Raw genomic sequence first — 20,132 nt, forward strand, 5'->3', positions numbered from 1 at the left:
CGGTGGAGGCTTCTCACCCAGCCCTGGAGCCACACAGCCTTGCTGTGTACAAAACTGCCCCAGCCCCGCTCGCATTGAAGCTGAACAAGTCCAAGATCATAAATGAAAAGTCAGCAGAAACCTGCAAGAGTCACATCACGCATTGAGTCACCTTGGCCAACAAGTTTCGTATACGCGTGCTCGGGTGCACGTTAAAGATTTTTGACTTTAACGATCTGTCCGCGTAAGGGGAGGGGGCTGCGGGTCTGAGCCTCATCCCTCCTCGTCCCTGTGCCGCAGGAATGTCCGACACCAGCCTCTCCCAGGGCTTGCGGCAGCTCCCACGGGAGTTTGTCCTCCCACATCTCGGAGCATTTCTGGTCAAAACAGCAGAGAAAAAGCAGGCGGCAATTAAAAACATCAGGCACGGCTTATTTTAGCACAGTGCCCTAATGCCTTTTTAAGGACTCCTGGCAAGGACTGTTTTTTCTTCTCCATCCCTCAACTGAAAAGCACTCAGAAATGATCCACTACATATCGTTTTACGTGGGCTTTTATTTCCCCTCCACACTCTCATCTCATCATTTAGAAGGCATTTTCTGCCTTCTAAAGAGAAGAGACATTCGTGACGCTGCAGGCCTGTGGGATTGTTCTGGATCACACTAAATAAGAATTTCTAAATATTTCTTCAAAGTGGAAGGGGCAGGAAGGATTGGAGAGGAGTACAAGAAGCAGGAAGGCTCTTCAGTTCTGCTGGTCAGGCACTAGATGTCCTCACTAATCCTGGGCTGTGGTTAAGCAGCAGAAAGCACAGAGGAGGTCGCAATTGAAAGCGAGCACAGGTAATTTGTATTTGAGCTGTGAACAAATACGGTAAGTTACACGAGTGTGTCTTTATTACCTCTTCAGCTGCATTATCCAGACCTGGCCTCTGTGAACAGCCACGCACATGCACCGAACCACCCCTCCAGAAATGCAGTGCCACATTGTCAGCAGGAGGTCTGCAAAAGGCAAAGTTAAGGTTCCTGGGGAACAACTGGCAAAAATCAGGTGTTGCCCAAGCAGCACAGCATTGTCAGCTCCCTTGTCCATGCCCATGTCCCTTGTCCATGGGGACATTGTGTCCTCCCTCTCCCTCCCTGTGCCACCCAAGGCCGACCCCAGCCCTTTGCTACCTGCCCCAGGCAACATCTGAGAAGGTGAATCTTCTTATTCTCTCCTTTTCTGGGCCTCGTTCTTCATTCTGTACCTCCACCCTTCGTAGAAGTTTCTAAGAGCACAACTCTTGCAGGGCCAGGCATGCAGAGAACGACAAGAGGGGTGACAAGTGCTGCACTTGCCACGCTCCTGCTCTTGGATTTCCAGCTCCTCTGCAGCTGAGTTCTTGCCTACTGGAAGGTACAAGCAGGCTCCGAGGTTTTATGCCCAATCTCCCCAAATACAGCAAACCTCATCCCAAACCCACCTCAAATTCCCATCTTCTCAGTAATATCCAACTGTCCCGGTCCTGTCTGAGCAAGCCAGGAGGTCAGGCCAAGTGTCAGCGTTGTGCCAACACGGATGTGTTAGACTAAGCTAAATCCTGAACACCAACAGAAAAGCCAATACAAAACTCAATGGCTACAGCATTAAAACAAAGGAATGCAAACAACGCTTTAAATGGGGCACAGACCTTGTCACGCACCTCATTTCCTTTTTTAAACAAAAAGCTTTGAAAGCGCTGATAAATAACCGCCAGCCTGCACCGACACCATTAGTTCTGGGTAAGGAACTGGACTTCGTACCAGTCAGCTTCCTGCTCAAAACACCAATGTTCTGTAACAGCAGCAAGCACGACTCAAGGAATGAAGAACCTGCAAACAGAGAAACCTCAAAAACTACTTGGAGAAATAGAAAAGTATGGTGACATGGGAGTACTTTTAGTGTGCACATCTACAAGTTCTTGTTAACGTCTATCGTCACCAGCAACCCAGAAACAAGCATAACATTCAGTGGGGTGGTGAAGCTTATGGATGCCACAAGACGTAGGAAATGACAAATGACTCAAAAAAAAATGAGTGAGATGTAACAACCCCAACTGCTTGACGACCAGGGTGCAAAAGGAGCTGCACACCTAGAAGCCAAGTCCCTCCTCCAGAAAGGTGGGTGTCTCAGAGGGCACAAGCCCAAAAGAGGACCCAGCAGATGAGCAACACAAACCCCAAGAGCCACGCTCCGAACGGGAAAGGCTGCGGCAATTTTTAGGTGCAAGGACAGATAAGCAAGAAGCATTTCCAGAAACGTGAGGCCACCTCTGTCTGTGCACGGCTGCCGAGCTGAGGCTGGGTAGCAGGTCCAGGGACAGTGACCGTCCTGCGGGGATGCTGAAAGAGCACCACTCCTCCCTCCCCTCGCACCATCCCAAATTCAGATTTACAGACGTTTTTCGGGAGAGTCTGAAGTGCCAAGTTTCCCCCGGGCGAGGCCACTGACCCTCTGCACCCAACCTAACATGCAGGCCAAAAGAAATCAGACCGCGGTGATTTACTCTCTCTTACTTTAAAGCCCTGAAATAACACACACTGCACTTTTCCAAGCACTCAAGTAGAAACAGGAGGAATGCTGAAGTGGTTTTGGTAAGCACACTTTTTAGTTTATTGACCTATACAAAATAATAGGTCTAAAAAATTCAGAAGTAGTAAAAGAATAAGCAAAAAGAGCTTTCGCATTTCTAGTAGGCTATACAAATATGCAAAAAACAAGGAAATAAGTTATTTTTTATTTTGTTTTTGTTTGTTTAATTCCAAATCGCGACTCTAATAATACAAACGACTAAGTACCAGCTTAACAAGTGTGTTCTTCTGTATATATTACATGCTCTGGAATATTGGTAAAAAACGTCAAAAAAGTTTATCAGAAACTTTTCTATTCACAATATGAACAAGGTGTAACTAATCCTTTGTATAAAAGAAAAAGAGCACCATTTACGGAATCCTGAAGCACAGTACAGCTGAGAAACGAAAGAGATTTTACTGAACGCAAACGACTCGTCGGAAATCACGCAAGATAACCCATGCCAATTTGTTCCTACAGATGGACGACGTGAGGTAGGTTTATCCCTCTTAGATCAAAACTGCAGTCGCACTTTTTTTTTTTCCCCTACACAAATGGTTCCGTGAAAATGCTGTTCTGTCACTTAGTGACTTTGCAACGCACCTGGCGGTTCAGATGACTCATGGTACAGCCCTAATGCCCCTCATTTTAAGGCACCCGCTTGCCTGTTTGTGTTTGCATCCACCTTAAAATACTGGCCGGTACAATCCAATTGTTTGCTGGGTGATCACCGGAGCTCCCCACCGTGGATCCTCGATTCACTGAGGCAGAGCAAAATGTCACCGTCACCCGACGAACGGGGGGTCACTGAGCAACCACCGAGAAAATTTGCCTACTCCTCCGCACAGTGAAGTTGTACCATGGAAAAGGTCATTAAATGGGAGGTTATTAATTACATTTTATCATGGAAAAGAGTTCAAAGTTTACTGCTTCTGTTTCCAAAACCCCACAACTGCCTACAGTTTTACAAGACGTACTGTGTCAGCAAATTCTTTTCTTTCCAGAACTTGCTCGTGGTGCTAACAAACACTCTTAACGACACCCCAAAAATTGGATAAACTCACTCAAACCTCCATAATAAAAAAAAAAATAAAATCCAGCCTTCCTTCAAGTAATGTTCCAATACTGATTAAGTCATCCTTTGCCTCACACACACACAGTATCTATCCTTCATAAGCTTACGAATGTCCTTCCAGGTCACCATAAGCCATGGCAGTATCAATTTTCATTTCTTCTTCTTTCAGACATCAGAATTGTGCTCCTAGAATTCCTGGTTTTTTCATAAGAGTCTCTTTTTCACATTTATTTTTTTTCCTCTGAGGTTTGCCTTCAACATCTTCCAATCTTCCAAAAAAGTGCTTGCTAAATATAAATACTTCAACCAAGTGCTGCATCTAGTCAAGGATTAAACTGTGGCTTGCTCTTGCTCGCGTAGGCTATCCGGATTCACAAAGGAACGCCATTCGTGGTAAGACTTTACCGTTTTGCTACAGTCTCTCAATGCTGAATTTAACCTTTCCCAGCGAAACAGCCCGCTTCCTTTTCTTGTTCGGTTTGGAAGTTGCCCCCGAGATCTGCCTGGGGGTCACAGCGTTTTGTGCAAGGCATGCAAGGGTACGAAGGCGGGTCTACACGAGCGTCCCGGGCTTTGAATCCTCATGCCAGAATAACCTCTGCTCGTTGCTGTGCAAGTCGTCTTCCAAGCGGCTCTCATCCTCACCACCCAGCTGGCTCGTCTCCGCATAGGCTCTGTAAGAGAGACACGGCATCAGGGACCAGCGAGAGCCGAGGGGAATCCCCAAACTGCACAAACTCACGCAACCCCCGCGGGCTTTTAAGTAATGCTGGTTATTGTGACTTCAACCCCAGTGTAATCTGCACCCAAACACAAACCCAGTTTTGGTGCTGTAATCAGACAAATGGTGTGCGACAGGATCTCAGCTTCTCAGAATTGTCAGGACTGTAGAGCGTATTTGATTGCTCGTTTGCCATAATCGCATTAAAATAGAAAATGAAACAGATGAACGATCAGACAAGTGATTCACAATATGGAAAATTAATAGCTAATAAACCTTATATAGAAAAAGCTGCCAAAATAAACAGAGTTTCCAAAGCCTAACTGTAGGAAGGATTTAGCAAAACCTGTATTTTTAAACACTGTTACAAATAGATCTTCTAAATGACTGCAATAAAAAAAGCCCATGGCATTTGGCTTAGAAACAAGGATGTAGCTGAAAGCTTTTGTATCTTTCCTTACACTTTCATTTATTTTAAAACAAACAAAATTAAAAATTCATTAATTTCATGCAAGTCAGCCTGGCAGCAAGCATAAGCTGCAACCCATGAAGCAGCAGACACAAAGATGGGGTACTTACTACAGCTGGCTACACTTAGCATAAGTGTACTTAAATGTGACAGCATTTGTGGGCCCAGGGCCTTTCCCTGGCCAGGAGGTCTCCGTTCTCACTGGGAACGGCCAATGTAGGATAATGGGGGGAAGAGACTGAAAACACCAAGTAGAAGCAGCAAGAGAGCTGCACGAATTTCTGGAAGGATCAAGCAGACCCTGGGCTCCCGCAGTCCTCATGAGAGCCCCCACGAGCAGCATGTCCCGCCTGGTTCCTAGTGGGACCTAGGAACATCCAAGTGAGATGATCTTGGCAGATGGGGTATCGGCTTTGAACACCAGCACTCAGACATGAGGCTGAAGAGACACATTTCCTTTCCTTGTTTTTCCAGAAGTTTATTGGCACAGGCACTACAGCTTCAGAAGCACAACAGGACTGTGTCCTGCTGGACTGCTGATGGGGTGGCAGGAGAGACCTCCTGTCACAGGGGGCGAGAGGGACTCAACACTGCTCCGAGCATCGCAGCCACCAGGGAGAGCGAGACCTTCGATGGTCCAGCGCCAGCCAGAGGAAAAGGCTGTGCAACAAATGAGTTCATCCTTCACTATGACCGCTTCCCCCTTCCTCGAATATTGGTGGAACAGTTAGTAGTGGTACAGGTCATCTGCTTCACACAGAGAGGACTCGCTCTCACAAAGTCAATTTTATAATTACTCTTCATCCTGGCCCTTTGAAATCAAGTTGATTTCCTCAGAACTTTTAACAGCCTGTGAATTGCAGGAGGAAGGGCAGAAAACTCTGGATATGCTCTAAACTCACCTGCTCTGCAAAGGAAGGTTGCCATAAACATTCCCGTAACAGCTGGCATAAGAGGAATGAGACAACGAATCGTAGTCTGAAAGTCCCAGTGCAAGTGGGTTTCGCCAGTTCCCTGCAGCGTTTGCAGAAGATGCTGGAATTAAACAAAAAAAATTACAGCAAATTAGATCTTTCTCCAGATAAATCAGCTAAGACAAATGAGACAATTCTCATTAGGGATCTCTATGGGTTTCTGCAGGACACTCAAGCAGACAATGCAAACACAAAATACGATTTACAAGCCCTGTAGGGAGGAAAGCACTGGGAGGGTGGTATTTTGGAGCCTGGGAATCTCTTTAAGAAGACTTTGACCCATTCAGTGATGCTCATTGCGCTGTATTTTGGAAGCCACCACAGCAACTGCATTTACATGGCATGAAGTTTTCCACAGGTAAACACGCCTGTTTGAAAGCCATATGGCGCTGTGCTTTTTTTTGGACTACTGCACTTGCAGAGAGTAAAAGGCAGTTTTACCCACAGGAGAAGGCAACAATCAAGTCTTTCTTCCCAAGCTTGGAACAAGTAGTTCCTATTCAGTTCCTCTTCTACCTTTAAGGACAGAGCTCTAGCCTGACTTCTACTCTGCTGACGTCAACGAGGCAGAGGAGGGGGGCAGAAGTTGATGCAGGGACTTACAAAAACACTTAAGCATAGAAGAAATCAGACATTACCTGAAGAGAAAGATGACACTCGACTGCTAGGAGAGCACGGCACCTGCAGACCAGCAAAGCCCAAACTCCTTTGAGATCCTCTGTCAGACTCAAAGCCCGCCTGCAGGCTATGACCCTGTTCCTTTTGACTGGAGGCACGTTGGTACCAACCACGGAGATGCTCTGCTACTAAGGCCTTGTGAATGTTTTTGGTTATATGCTCTGTTTTAGCAACTTGCTTCCTTGGAAGCCTTAGGGTTGCATATGGGTTGTGCGGTACTCTGTCCACTTCATCCTCATGGTAAGACCTGAATTCCCTGTAACGGTCATATCCGTAATGTGCCGATGAGCGATAGGAAGGATTGACACTGTACTGTCCCTCCGTATCACTCTCATAAACATATCCTCCATTGTAATAAACATCAGATTCGGTGTATGGGGAGTATCCAGAAATATAGTAGCTAGAAGAAGGCTGCTCCTGACTTTTGTTGTAGACACCATTGCGGACATCCTTCTGAGCAAGATTTGGCATACTTCCTGAATTTGCAGCAGAAATGTTATGTTTCTTTGACCGTCTTCGACCCCTGGTCCTGTTGTCGAGCGTCTGAGTAGTATAATACGGGTTGGGAGTAGGTGTCACACAGTAATATTCTGCGCTTGACTGGCTAGTGTAGGATGATCCGTCATCGAGGATCTCTGTGCTGCTGCTTCGCTGGGACTTTGAGAGGGTGAAGGCTGCCTTTTCAGCAGGAGTCTCGGACAGCAGGTGGGTTTGGGATTCCAGGCTTCCGCTGCGCTGCCGGCAATGGTGTGGGGAAACATCTGGCCTGAAACAACACAGATGTCGGTGGGTTAAAGGCAGTCACAGGCAAACACACACAGAGTTGGAGAGAGCACGCACGGGCAAGTCAGGCACGCTGCCTCCCCAAAGCACAATACACACACAGTCTTTGCTTTCCACAAAGAATATCTGCATCACAAGAAATTCAGCGTGGCTGTGTTTTAGATTTGCTGCCACAGTAGGAGACCTCTTACATAAAAATCTATCGTGGTGAGCAAGGTTAATCTGTGACAGGGATACATGCAAAGCTCACACACTCACATTTTTGAATGATTTACAAGGCGGCTCTCACAGTTTTTATGTAGGTAGAGTCTACACAAGGAACTGAACTAGGAGCAGCACATGGGAAGATGGGTTTCCTGTAGCTCTGTCTCTCAAGGCTGCATTACCCCAGCCAAATAAACCATGAGCTCTTCATAACACTAAGATTTATAGCATCTCTCCTTCCCCAGCCCAGCTTCTCAGCTGTCTAATAACACAGGTGAGCTCACATTGCAGCTCTCTTCCCACAGCAAGGGCACTAATTGCGATCTCTCGCCTCTATCTGGCCACTTTTTCAGGAGGCTTGTAGGAACGTAATCCACAGACATCTGTCAGCTCGTGCACAAGTTTTTGTGGGGAGACCACTAGCTGATGGACAATACAATTTCATAAGCCTCACTTTGTTAGAAAATGAGGCTACAAAGGAACCATAAAATAAATTCTATCTTGCAAGTGTTTAGGACGGACATCACATTTAAAGTCTCCTTACTGTAAGTGGCTGCTACTGTAGGCATTGCGTGTGAGCACGGGGGTGGTAGGCATGCTTCTCCCTCCGTGGGGCTGGGGCGGCCGGTCCAGGGTTCGGTAAGGACTGCTGTGAGTCGAAAGCGGGTCCCTGTAATGAAGGGGATAACCCCAGATAGGTTAAACGACATGCAAGTCACAGCACACAGAATACGTGCACCCTAAGTCTCGAAGAAATAAAACGAAGAGCATAAAAAGCAGGTAAGGGTGTAACTGGATATACTTCCCATGTAAAGAACATATTTGTTATACAGGGAAGAAAAATTCAATCCCTTTTTGTGGTTCACAGGGGCACCACAGCAAGGCAGGCCCTCACAGGTAGGAAAAGCTGGTGCCAAAGGACAGAATTATGAAGCAGAAGAGCCACAGCAAGTAACAGAAAAGCAAAGCAATCAGGTTTTAAAGTGAAGCGCATCACAGCTAAAGGGTTACATATGGCTGTAATTCAACTTCTAAACATCATGTGGAAGACTCTTCTGCTTATCTTGAGGGACAGCCGAAAAAAATGCAATGACATGACAATGCCCAAAACTTCAAAAATACTCCAGCTTGCTTTCAACAGCTTGCTCAAGCAAGATACAGTCCAAGAAATATCAAGATCAGCAGGAGTCCTTACAGAGAGAACAACCAGCAGCACATCAGACCCATAGAACATGATCACACAACCACCAGTAGAGCTGCTGCTACCAACGCACCCCATGGAACCCTTGTTCTAGCTCAGAAAGTGCCCAAATCCCACAGATACATGCAGGAACCCCACAGCCGGCCACTGCAGCTGGCACTATGGTGGTAGCTAGTTGAACCCCAGTAACTCTGCTCTCACATGGTGAATTGCCCATCAGGACTTAAGCGAATTCTGTATGCTTTGACAACGGTACCTGCTGAAATACCAGTCCCATCTGGAGGGATGGGTATGGTTTGGTGCTATCTGAAGCCATTGAACACAGTCATCAGGAAAACTACAAGTTGTTTAATTAATACTAAAAACAAACCACAGAAATGGAGACAAAGGGTGACAGTACTGGTGGGCATGAGCAATTCCTTAAATACAGCCCTTGCTATTAAATTTCTCACCCGTCTCAAACCTCCTTCACAAAGACTACACTACCCTACAATTTCAGAGACCATGACAACTACTTGTACACACTTATCTACACTTTTGTTACTGAACAGGAAATTTAGCTCCCATCACCAAATCCTGCAATGGCAGAGGAGCGTGGAGGCAGCAGGCTCCGCTGGAGTGCCTGTAGTAACAGAAGCCTTGGCAGGGACAAGACGGAGCTCACGGCAGCAAGGCGGAGAGCACGGTGGCAGCAAGACGAGCCCTACCTGGAGTGTCTGGTTTCCAAGAGCTGCTCATTTATGGATGACTTTCTAAGGTGAATCCTCTCCACCCCGAGGGACTTTGGTGGAGGAAGCCTTGGAGAAAGCTGCGCAGAGCTGGGTCTCTGTGCTGGCACAGGAAGCGATTCACTGACTGTTGGAAAGGAATGTGTATTTTGTTAGCAAAATCCTTGATATTTTTGCCCTATATGCAAATCTGTGGCCCCTAAAGCAGAAACACTTTGCACTACAGAGACAAGCTGTGAATCTAGAAGGGCTCTCCTGCCTGCCTCGAGCTCTCCTCCACACAGACAGGACATCGTGGAGGCTCGTACAGATCTCAGCAGCACCGACTCCTATGGTTACTACACCCAGGTTGGGACTGTGCCAGACCAAAGTGGAACTTCCTTGGGAAAACACCTGTTTGCAGCCCGATCCCTCCCAGAGCCGCGCAGACAAGCTCAGCCTCTGCAAAAGCCAGTTCCTCTCCCTCGCCTTCCAGGTCTTCACTTGAAAATGACATTTTAAGAATTAGTTTTGGAACACAACCTAAAAAGGACTGACTTCAAAAGCGACTGAATGAGCAAAAGACAACTGACAGACGAATTTGGCTGAAGGCAATTGGGAAGACGCTGGTTTGATCCTTGCTCTCACTTTGCTTAGGGCACAACCCAGGTCCCATCAGAGTCAAGAGGAAACTCCAACTAATACATATAAATGCAGGACGAGCATCACAGAGAACACTTTCAGAAGCCGAAGCGCTGGCTCTACTTCTACAAGCAGGAATCAGGTGTTACTCCATTTTAAAGCACAAGATGGGTTGTACAAGTCTAAAACTAGGACAAACTAAGATCAGAATCAGGCCGTAACTGAAAAGTGAGTAACAATTTAGATAATGTTTGTCCCCAGATGATGATTATCCAGTTGAAGGGAGAGGCAAGCCAAGTCCTTTCCACCTTGTGGAACAGGGCGTGAATGTGTGTGTCTGTGGGTGTGGGTGTGAAATGAGTAAGCTGAGCAAACACCATACCCATGCAAGATGCAGGCTCACTAGGTAACAGATAAACACAAACTGATCGTTAATATTTGTGCCTATTCTACTTTTTTGTAAGTTTTAGAGTAGCTGTGAGGACAGAAGAGCTGGGCAAATCCTTCCAGCTCGTACCTCCTCCAGCCACTCATCTGCCTCTGGCCAGGTCCTAGGGATGAAATATTTGTTTGAAATTCAAAACCTTCAGCTCACAGGCTGGGCACGTTAAAACCAATCACCTTCTCTAAAGACAACTCAGATCAGCTCACAGAGCAGACACTTTCAATAATTAACCCATTACGAAGACCGACATTCCTGGTTAAGTCTTTTCTCCTCCACTATAAAGTAATCTGTCATCGAATGCCACCAAAACGTGGTGGCTAAAGGAGATTAAGTCAAAGGAATGTCTCTGAACAAGCACACTTCATAGGAAGAAAAAGATAAGGAACATACCATCATCATAGGTGGTTGTATCGGACAGGGAGCTGCTCTCAGATGGAATTATATCATCTGTGAATGAAAACAAGTACTTTAAGCATAGGAGACCCAACATTAATTTCCAAATATCACATACAGTTTATTTTCTTCAGCTTCAGAGACAGCTGCTACTTGTAACACTACAATCTGTATGCTTTAGCCCTCAACAGCCTGAAGACAGCCCTGCTTTGGAGTACAACCATGACCTAGTTGTGCTCACTGCAGTTCAGCAACCTGCCTACGTAAAGGAGATTTTTTTCAACTGCAGCAGGAATCAGGCCAAGGTTTACAAAGGTGTTTTCCACCCAACTTCCAACAGATCTCACAGGGTGTTTTGGTGCTTCAATAGGAGTCAGGAGCCTACAGAGACATGTAGATCTTGGCTGCTAGCATCCAGTCTCCTCTAGGTACACACGAAATCCCACCAGGTAGGTACGAAATGCCTTTTGAAATTTGGCATTCACTTTTGAATGTTTCATCAGCATGCAAATTCTGTTTCAATTAAATTAGTATCAATCCAGAATAATCCCACTGATTTCAATCAAGTTATTGCAAATTCCAAGAATGCAGAGAGCAGTAACTGTTGTACGGGCACTGCAATTTTTTTCTGTTTCTTTTATGTTTTGTTATTTATTCAAAGTGCTTTACTGCAGGTAAAGCTGTCCTCTCACCTTGATATTGCACATTACCACTTGTTCCTTGCTAAAGTTTAGAACAGACGAACAGTGGCAGAGAAATTAGGCTGGTGATAAAAAGCAGCACAAGAGATAATTAACCCAGGGAAAAAAAATCTGTTCCTAGGCCGTTTCTGGCAAGACACGGTGTTGATGGGGTGAAAAGCCTACATGAATCTCCATGCAAGAGAGACGAAGCAAGAAAAGACGATGGCAGCAGACACGTTGTGTATCACACCTGCTTCCTCCATCGCTCATCACGAGCATACACAATGTACGTTGCTCCCTCGGTGTCACACTTTGCTGCGAGGAAAGGGCTGGTTACAAGAACTCGGTAAAACAGAGCAGCTTTTCAAGAACAGCAAAAGATGAGGGCTGGCCCCGGCCCTGAGGGGACTTGTCAGACCACCGAGGATGGGCTGCAGCTCTGCTTGCAACCCGACACTGGGAAAAAGCTTCAGGGGAGCTTATTCCCATGAATTTGACCACATGGTGGTGAAATATGGAACTGGGCCCAGTGCAAGGAGGAAAAAAAACCTACCTAGAGAAAAAAAACATCCAGTCTAAAGCTACGCAGCTGGATTCCTGTGGGGTCTGCAATGCTGACGTATGTGGGAGCTCTGAATTTAAATCCTACATCTCTGCAATTCCCTGCAAAAGTTGAAGAAACTCTGGGCTACAGAGGAAGCAATGGAAAGGGAGAGTGGAACACGAGAAGCAGGAGACAGTCCAGTATTTCCTTCACTTCCCATCCCTTGGGATTTGGGAAGAAAACAGCTATGGTTTGATTCAATAAATCAGTGTTACTATTTAACATGTTATTTCCAACAAGTCATTCCCCAAATTTACAGATGCAAATGACTCATCATGGCTCAGCCTTCCGAAACCTTGTACCTTGAGCCCGAAAGTACAGAGAGCGACGGTGAAAAGGTTACACACAAAAATCAATTATTGAGGCAGATGACAGTTCTGCTCTATGTAAACATATTCACACTGCAGTGTAAGAGCCAGGAACGGAAAGGGAACACAGCTAACATTGCTGGCTAACTATTTGCTGTCTTGCAGTCCCCACCTGCAGTGAGACCCTCCAACACACAGAGTCTAGTCCTGTCTGGCTGTGTCCACCTTCCCAGACAGCAAACAAGGATGTCATACATCAACTGTTGCAAAATTATGGCCTAAATGTATAAGGACCAACTCCTAAGTTGCTTGTTTGCACAACAGGGCAAGAAACTGCCTGCAACAAAGAGCAGTGACTGTGCACGGATGCTGCCTCACGGGTCTTCAGTGGCTTCCTGGTCGTCACTACACATCACGTGCTCCAGGTAATACAGGACCTCCCACAATTAGTATCCGGATTGGTGAGCAAGACACTGGAAAAACAGATGTTTTCCTCATCTCTGTCAATCAGGAACTAGCTGGGCCACATTAAGTAGTGATCATCAGCCTTTCGGAATAAGCACTTTGTGATGATGGATAGCCCAGTGCTGCCGTGGTTTGTGCTGGGTAAGAATCCAAACCAAGCTCTCAATGGGAATGGGATCCCCAACAGAAACCTGGGAGCACACAGGAGAAGGGTCTCCTCCGGGGAAAACACATGTTGGCAAGAGGTCTCACCTCAAGGGTCAGTAAAAGGGTATCAATATAAACAGCATAAAAACCTTGCATTCTCTTTCCCACCCGGCAATTCCCAGGAAAAACCCCACAAAACAGCATTTCCTCTGGGACAAAGGGAAAAAAAGAAATCAATTAAACATTAACAACTATCCATATATATTTTCCACAGATGGGAGAAGTAAAACATATCCTAAAACTGTTAATCACTGTGGAAACTAGAAAAGCCTGCAATACCTATGAGGTTTTACTACTCCCAAACTCCTTCAGTTGGCTGGGATACTAGCAAGTTTCCATACTTTATCCTATGAAACAGCAAAACACCTCACCTCCTCAGGAAAAATCACACTTTCAGAATGGAGGGGCCAAGGGTATCTGCTTTCACTGTGCTCATCAATGGCAAATACCTTTAGTCAAAAATCTATTTGACACTACTCGCATTTATAAACTCTTGAACTTTGCTTATGCCTTCCCGGAAATCAGTAATTTTTAATCAAGAAGCAGAGTCTTTGATCCTTATTTCCTTGATCTTGTAGAAAAACTCACAGGCTCTATTTTTGCTCGAACTGTAGCGTTGCGGAAGGGAAGGGAGAGAGATCTTGCACATGGCAGCTCAGACATACAACTGCACCCAACACACTAAGAATTAAGACACCATACCAGTTTCGGCTGAGATGCTCCTGCCAGCCCTTCTAAGCACAGCACCTTCCGTCCCTACCTGGTGCTGGAACGAGTCTCCACTTGTTCCTAAAACTGCAGCTTATTCTGCCCTCAGCCTGTAAGCAGTGCACTTATCCTATCAGATGCAGCAATTGCATCTCTTCTCTCTTTTTTTCTTACTTAACTGCCTTGGAGAAGATAAAAATCACATAGAGGAGATGTAAACAAATCTTTTAAGTGAGCCAAATTACTTTTTTCTTCCTGTTTTCATCAGAATATGGGGAATTCTCTTGTTTACCTGGTAGAGTAAGAGCTGATTTCTGGGTTGGTTTTTTGCCACACTTGATTCTGTACTCATTTATGGAATTTTCTATCTCTTGCAGCTTTTTTACAGCATCAGTATACTCTTGCTTTCTTTTTTTCTTCACATTTTTGCAGAGGTCTGGCTCACTGGCAAGTTTCTTTGCAGCTTCCACCAGCTTTTGCTGTATGATAAAATTGCTCTCCAAGTCCTGCAAAGCGGGATCCTGCAAATTTGTGAGATAAGTTATTTGCTTGTATTCTGGGTAGAAATTATCAATGAAAGTCATTGAATAAATAGAAGATCCATTTTTGTGGTAATGAAGTGAAATCTTGAGCACAAAACACAGAAATACCGAAGTTTACACAGAAGAGAATCTCAGCATATGAAACTCTTAGACCTTATTTCTATGACTAGTGTAAGATTATGAGATTTCTTGAGAAAGGTCCAAAGTTCTCGAGCCTGGGTGACGCAAGATAGACACCTAAATTCAGGTTTACATCGCTAAACCTCTTGCTCTGAGTCCAAGCCTGAAAACATCTGTTCAAAATCTCAAGTTTGGAGAAAATAAAAACGGAAACTGATGCCACCATACCTACGTAACAGGGAGTTGGAGGCTTTAATTAATTGTTTGTCAACAGCTTTGAGATGCTCAGATGAAAGGCATTGCAGCAGTGCTAAGCGATATATTATTAAATGTGGTCAGCAAGATTTTATTTCAATAGCTTTTAAGCAGTCTACATAAAATCAGTTTGCTGCAGACACGGATTATACCAGTCCTCTAAGCCAGGGCAGTGAGTTTTTGGTAAAAGACTGATGCAAAGTGCCCAACACCTACTTACTACTTGGATTAAACAGCTTGTTAACAAATCTCACAGGGAATGAGGGGGAATGGTATGTGTCCAGAAACTGCATATATCTGCATTACCATATCTCCTGAGTCAGGCCCTGCCAGCAAAGTTCATGTTAGCTCCTTGAGCAATAGAGAGAGCTTTAACTTAGGTGGAACTTGCATTAAGCCAGAGATAAATCTCCTCCTGCTGTCACCTGTCACATAACTATGCTCACGGACAGATGATTTTGCAAGGGGGACAGTGCACGCCCCTGCCACATTCTGGGTGCAAACACAATCTCAACCCGACACAAATCAATGCTCGAGAAAAGCTCATAGCCAAGAGCTGCCAAATGGCATTACACACCTCCTCTGCTCTAATTAGCAGCAAAGCATCCATTAAAATTCAAGCAGCATGGCCAAATCAGGGGTTCAGGTCAGGGGATTTTAAGGGCTTTTGAAATGGCCAACTTCCTGATCATTTCAAAGGCAGCACAGCTGAAATAAGGGCAGTACCTGTCTAAATTTCCCAGCCTATGCAAGCAACTGTCCCAGCTGCCTCCTCTTAAACAATCAGGGAAGAGCTGGATTATTTACAAGCAGCTTTGGCCACCAGTCTGGCCACCCCACCTCTGCCATGAAAACAAACTGCAGTACTCACCTCCTCACTCGGGAGCAGGTTGTCATCCAGCTTGAATGCCGTGCCAACACGTCTTCTGACCTGGGGAGGTTCCTCTCCAGCACCCAGAGGATACTCCTTGGGCATCTTGCCTGTCAGCTCCTGGGGAACAGAGGGGGCTCCACGTGAAGATTCGGAGGGAGAGATGGGCTCTCTCTCACCCACCCCAACCCCAGCGCGTAAGGTGCAGTTCTCACCGCCTCTCGCAGGCAGATTTTCTTCAGCTCCTCAACTTTCTGAAGCAGTTTCTCCTGAAGGAGTTTCTCTTTCTTCTTTAGTTCCATAATTTTCTCCTTCTTTTGTTCTTCACTGACCTCTGAATCCTGAGAGCCTGAAAAAAACACTCTCTGTATCAGAGGATATGCAGATAAAAGCCCTTTTTAATTCTGGTCAAGTAAGCTGAGATCTCCCCAAAGCAGTATAGCCCAGCAAAACAACGCATTATTCAAAGTGCAACATCCAGCTCTCGTGTCACCCAGTAAGCAGGCTTTTAGGAAATCCGCACTTTTCAAACCCCCAATGTATATACTGGCATGATAAGTCCTAAGTATACACCCCAAAACCCCACCACCTGAAATATAAATCATTGCATTAGGGATATCCACAATATACTTGATGTTTGGGCTTTGACTTCGCTTTTGAGACAGACAGTGAGGCTCCTCACTTGGGCTTCACCTCAAGGCACCTGCATGTGGCAGCCAGGCTTTTACCTCCTCCCTTTCCCGCTTCTCCCCAGTCAAGGGACAGATCTAAAGTCCAGTCCAGAGCTGAGCTTTATTTGGAAGCATTTATCATCTTTGTTCATTTTTGAGGAAGTTTGGGGCAATTCAACTCCTCGAACAAGTGCTTAAAGTTAGCCTAGATCAAATTTCTCTCAGACTTTGATGAGACTTACAGTGATTCAAGGACTGACTGGTAAACTGATATCAACTGATATTATTCACGGACCAAGAGTATATGGGTGCTTATCCATCTAGCATAGTTTTATTTCCTCACTTAGTTACGGGGGGGAAACTGCAGGTTATACCATTGCTGTTACTGTTGCAGATACATAACTAAGACATGTCACTGTACGTACAGTCATCCAGCCTCATTTTCCCTTTTCACATACACAAGCCCCACAGTACTTCCCCACCTCGCATTTACACGAAGTATTACCTGATGAGATCAAACTGCCGTTGCTGGCCATAATAAGCTGGTTCTTTGCCTCCAAAGTCACTAGCTTTGAAACTTTTGGTGTTCCCATCTCTGTCAGATCCATGGCGATATCATCCAAACTTCTGGCTGAAGGAATTTTTGCCTGAAGCAGTTAAAAAAAAAATAAAAAAAATCCAGCCTCATCAAGTTACCTCTAAGTTCAGAGCACAGAGTCACAGAAGATGACGTTTCACACATCTCCCACAGAATTAAGGGCTAAGGCAACAGGATCACGCAGGAACTCGCGGTGCACAGGGCTGTGCTGGTGTTCCTCTCCCCCTCTGTCCCAAAAGCCTGAGCCATCTCCCAACCCAAAAATCTCTTTGCTGTTTGCACTGTGTTCAAAATGAACAGGAGAAGGGGATAAAAGAAAGAGCAGATTAAACACTGAGACGTGGGAATTCCCTCTTCTGTGATTACACTTCCACAGCCCTTAATCACAGACAGGCTAAAATGGATCGAATTACAATACTGTCACTAATAGACGGCTCAAAAAGCTGACAAAAACAATTTGTAGTTCTTCTCTGGAGAGTAATTCATCCATGGAAAAACATACACCAGAAGATACACAGGAAAGGTGTTGAAACTTATGCCCACAGTATAAAATGCCTTACAACTTACTTTGCTTTGCTTTCTGTCCAAGTAAAACTGGTGTTGACTGATTGCCATCACCCAGATGGACTTGATCAGGGAAGTGTTTGCATACCAGGTTTGCACTACCAGTCCACTCTGACCAAAGGTCCTTCTCGACACTGAAATTCTGAGGAGGTGAGAAGAAATGCAGTTTCAAGACAGGTCTTTGAGGTTTAGACTCCAAAATGCCTCTTTCTTAACCAGACGAGGCTCAGCCTTTGTTTTACAGACACGAAAACTCCGATTTCCTTCTCCCCACCACCCTGTGCTGCTGCCTTTCCTCCCTCCTAACCTTCCCTTAATTTTACAAAGTTGAAGTCCCTCCTGGTTGAGCTTTGCAACACAGAGCAGCAGCAACTGTGGTGCCTTTTAGTTCAGCAGCACAATTGTGCTTCTGAGACCTATGGTGGGGCACACTATAAACCTAGAAAGGGTGAGCAGACTGTCAGGGGATCCTGAGAGGAGAGATCAGGCAGGATGAGGGATCAGCAGAGCATCTCGCAGCTCCTCCTGGCCCAGCGGTCCTGTACCAGAGGCAGACAGGATGGCAGCAGGAGAAGCAGAAAGGAAGGTGGAGTCAGAAATTCACCCTGGGCAAAATCTTCCTTCTTGGGAGGGATCTTGAGGGGAAGGCACAGGGAAGCAGCCTGTGGGTGAGCTCCCACCCCAACCGGTGGTGCTCCTTCTGGCCCCTGAAGGCTCAAGTTCAGAGAGAGCATTGCTGCCAAGGCAGGGGAGGGCAGAAGGTGAGCGAGAAAGTCATGTCCAGGTCCTGCCTGCAGTCCATGTGGGCTGCATTCCCAGGTCTCCTACTGCACAGGCACGTTACAGCAGGCTCTCGGGGAAGAGTTTTCTAAAGTGAGCAAATTTGGCCATGACAAATAGTCCTCCCTCTGCTCCAAGAACTCCCTCGGTGGACATCACAGGCAATCTGAGAGAAGGACACCCAGAGCTGTAACACATCAGCAGTTGCTCTGGGTTACTCACTGCGGCTGTGACCTTCCCTCTGCAACGTCAAAGCACTACTTGTCCATTACCCGCAGCGTAGATCCAGCCCTGGTCTGTTCTGCCAAATGCAGGATCAGGCTCAGCGTCACACAGCCCAGAGTAAACTCCGAGGCACCTCCCACCCCCATCCGCTAACACGAGATGACGAATCCCCAGTCTGGGTAAAGATCCATCCTGCTGCTACAACCGCCTCCTCCAGCCTTACCTGCGGGGATCGTGTACTTCCACAGCAAACTTCTTTTCACGGAAATAGAGATTTTCCAGCTGTTTCCATTGAAATAGCTAGGAGAATTGGAAGAGAGAGAAGCAGAACACCATCACTACAAGAGTCACCAGTCTTCTCCCCACAGTGTTATGTCATTTCAGCAAATTACTATTCCTGTGTATCTTCAGCTATTACACGGGCTCAGCAATCACAACATTCATAACGTCAATTAAAATAAGCACATAAATATAGATGTAAAGGATGCCCCTGAAGTAATTTCACACTCTTAGGGACAATGCAGTGCAAGCTGAGGATTTTGCCTGTGACAACATCTGTTTCCATCAATAGCACATTTAATTTCACTACTAGAAGTTCAGAGAGATTTTGGGAGGGCAGCTAAAGTTCTTTTCTCTCTGATTAAATGCAAAAATCTCTACACAAAGTAATTGCATAGACACCTGTGGTCTGTTCCCTCAGTCAGAACATCCCCAGGGAACGGCAGCAGCTGGGGGAAAACCAAGACCTTTCTTCTTCTGAAGACAGTGGGTGAAAGATTCAACATGGCATTTTGGAGCAAGGGTACAACACGTACAGAGAAAGAGCAGCTACAGGAGGAAGCCACCCCACAATGCACACTGCTGTAAGGAAACCACAGATTTCCTGCAAAGTGCCAGCTGGGAGAAGAGATCAAAGTCTAGCAGGGCTTGGCAGCTGCACCCGTGGGATCAGAATTTCATACGAATCCGCTCTCCCTTTGTGCCAGCATTAGCCACCCTCCAGGGATGATCCATCTGGGGTTGCATCTCCTCAGCCCAGCTTTGGCCAAGCTGTTCCCCATCCCCCGGGTGCAGCATCCTGCGGTGCCACCTCCTGTCCCCTCTCCAGCAGTGCCTAGGCCCATACAAAGACCTGTACGGCTGCCCCAGGGACGTGTCACCTGAAGATGACGGGGTGCACCAGAGCATCAGCATAGGCTGTACTTCCTTCCTGGAGCCGGAGCCCAGGCGAAGGTACCTGAGGTTCTTCCACCCCGGCTGGGCAGGCAGGACCACCATCAAGTGGGAGAAATCAGCTTGCAAAACCCACGATCCAGCCAAGGCACCCGGGCCACCACAGCAACCCCCTCCCTCCCCACAGTTGTTCCGAAGCCTCCACGGGAGCAGCCACAACACACCAGAAGTCCCCAGGACATTCCCCCTGACCTCTGCCAAAGCCCCACACACCGCACTTCGATGATGGAGGAACTTCAAGTTTTGTAAAACAATTATGTATTACACCATGCTGCACTTGAAACATTCTTAACACAGATTGTAAATGAAACAACCCGGTGCATGTGTTTGTGGGGAAAACTCCAGCTCTTTCAGCAACTTTTCATTCTGTTTAGTTAAAGCTTGCCTTCCTCGTACTACAATTTATTATTAGATCCTCCTATATGAAAAATGCAG

General features: G+C 46.1%; 1 protein-coding gene across 4 annotated transcripts in view; it reads right to left on the reverse strand.

Moving 5' to 3' along the window:
* Positions 1-2,717: 2,717 nt before the first annotated feature.
* FRMD4B (FERM domain containing 4B) overlaps positions 2,718-20,132 on the reverse strand; it is a 144,364-nt gene continuing 126,949 nt past the window's right edge. For all 4 annotated transcript variants that reach the window (XM_074602806.1, XM_074602807.1, XM_074602804.1 and 1 more), the window contains 12 exons: positions 18,688-18,764; positions 17,463-17,601; positions 16,803-16,944; positions 15,842-15,975; positions 15,627-15,746; positions 14,131-14,359; positions 10,861-10,917; positions 9,384-9,531; positions 8,020-8,145; positions 6,449-7,254; positions 5,739-5,871; positions 2,718-4,320 (listed from right to left, as the gene is read on the reverse strand). In XM_074602806.1, coding sequence (XP_074458907.1) covers positions 4,200-4,320; positions 5,739-5,871; positions 6,449-7,254; positions 8,020-8,145; positions 9,384-9,531; positions 10,861-10,917; positions 14,131-14,359; positions 15,627-15,746; positions 15,842-15,975; positions 16,803-16,944; positions 17,463-17,601; positions 18,688-18,764 — 2,232 coding nt within the window. In that variant the 3' untranslated portion in view covers positions 2,718-4,199. The remainder of the gene's footprint in view (positions 4,321-5,738; positions 5,872-6,448; positions 7,255-8,019; positions 8,146-9,383; positions 9,532-10,860; positions 10,918-14,130; positions 14,360-15,626; positions 15,747-15,841; positions 15,976-16,802; positions 16,945-17,462; positions 17,602-18,687; positions 18,765-20,132) is intronic.

This window comes from Larus michahellis, chromosome 10 (genome assembly GCF_964199755.1).
Source record: "Larus michahellis chromosome 10, bLarMic1.1, whole genome shotgun sequence".
In the NCBI taxonomy this organism is placed as follows: domain Eukaryota; kingdom Metazoa; phylum Chordata; class Aves; order Charadriiformes; family Laridae; genus Larus; species Larus michahellis.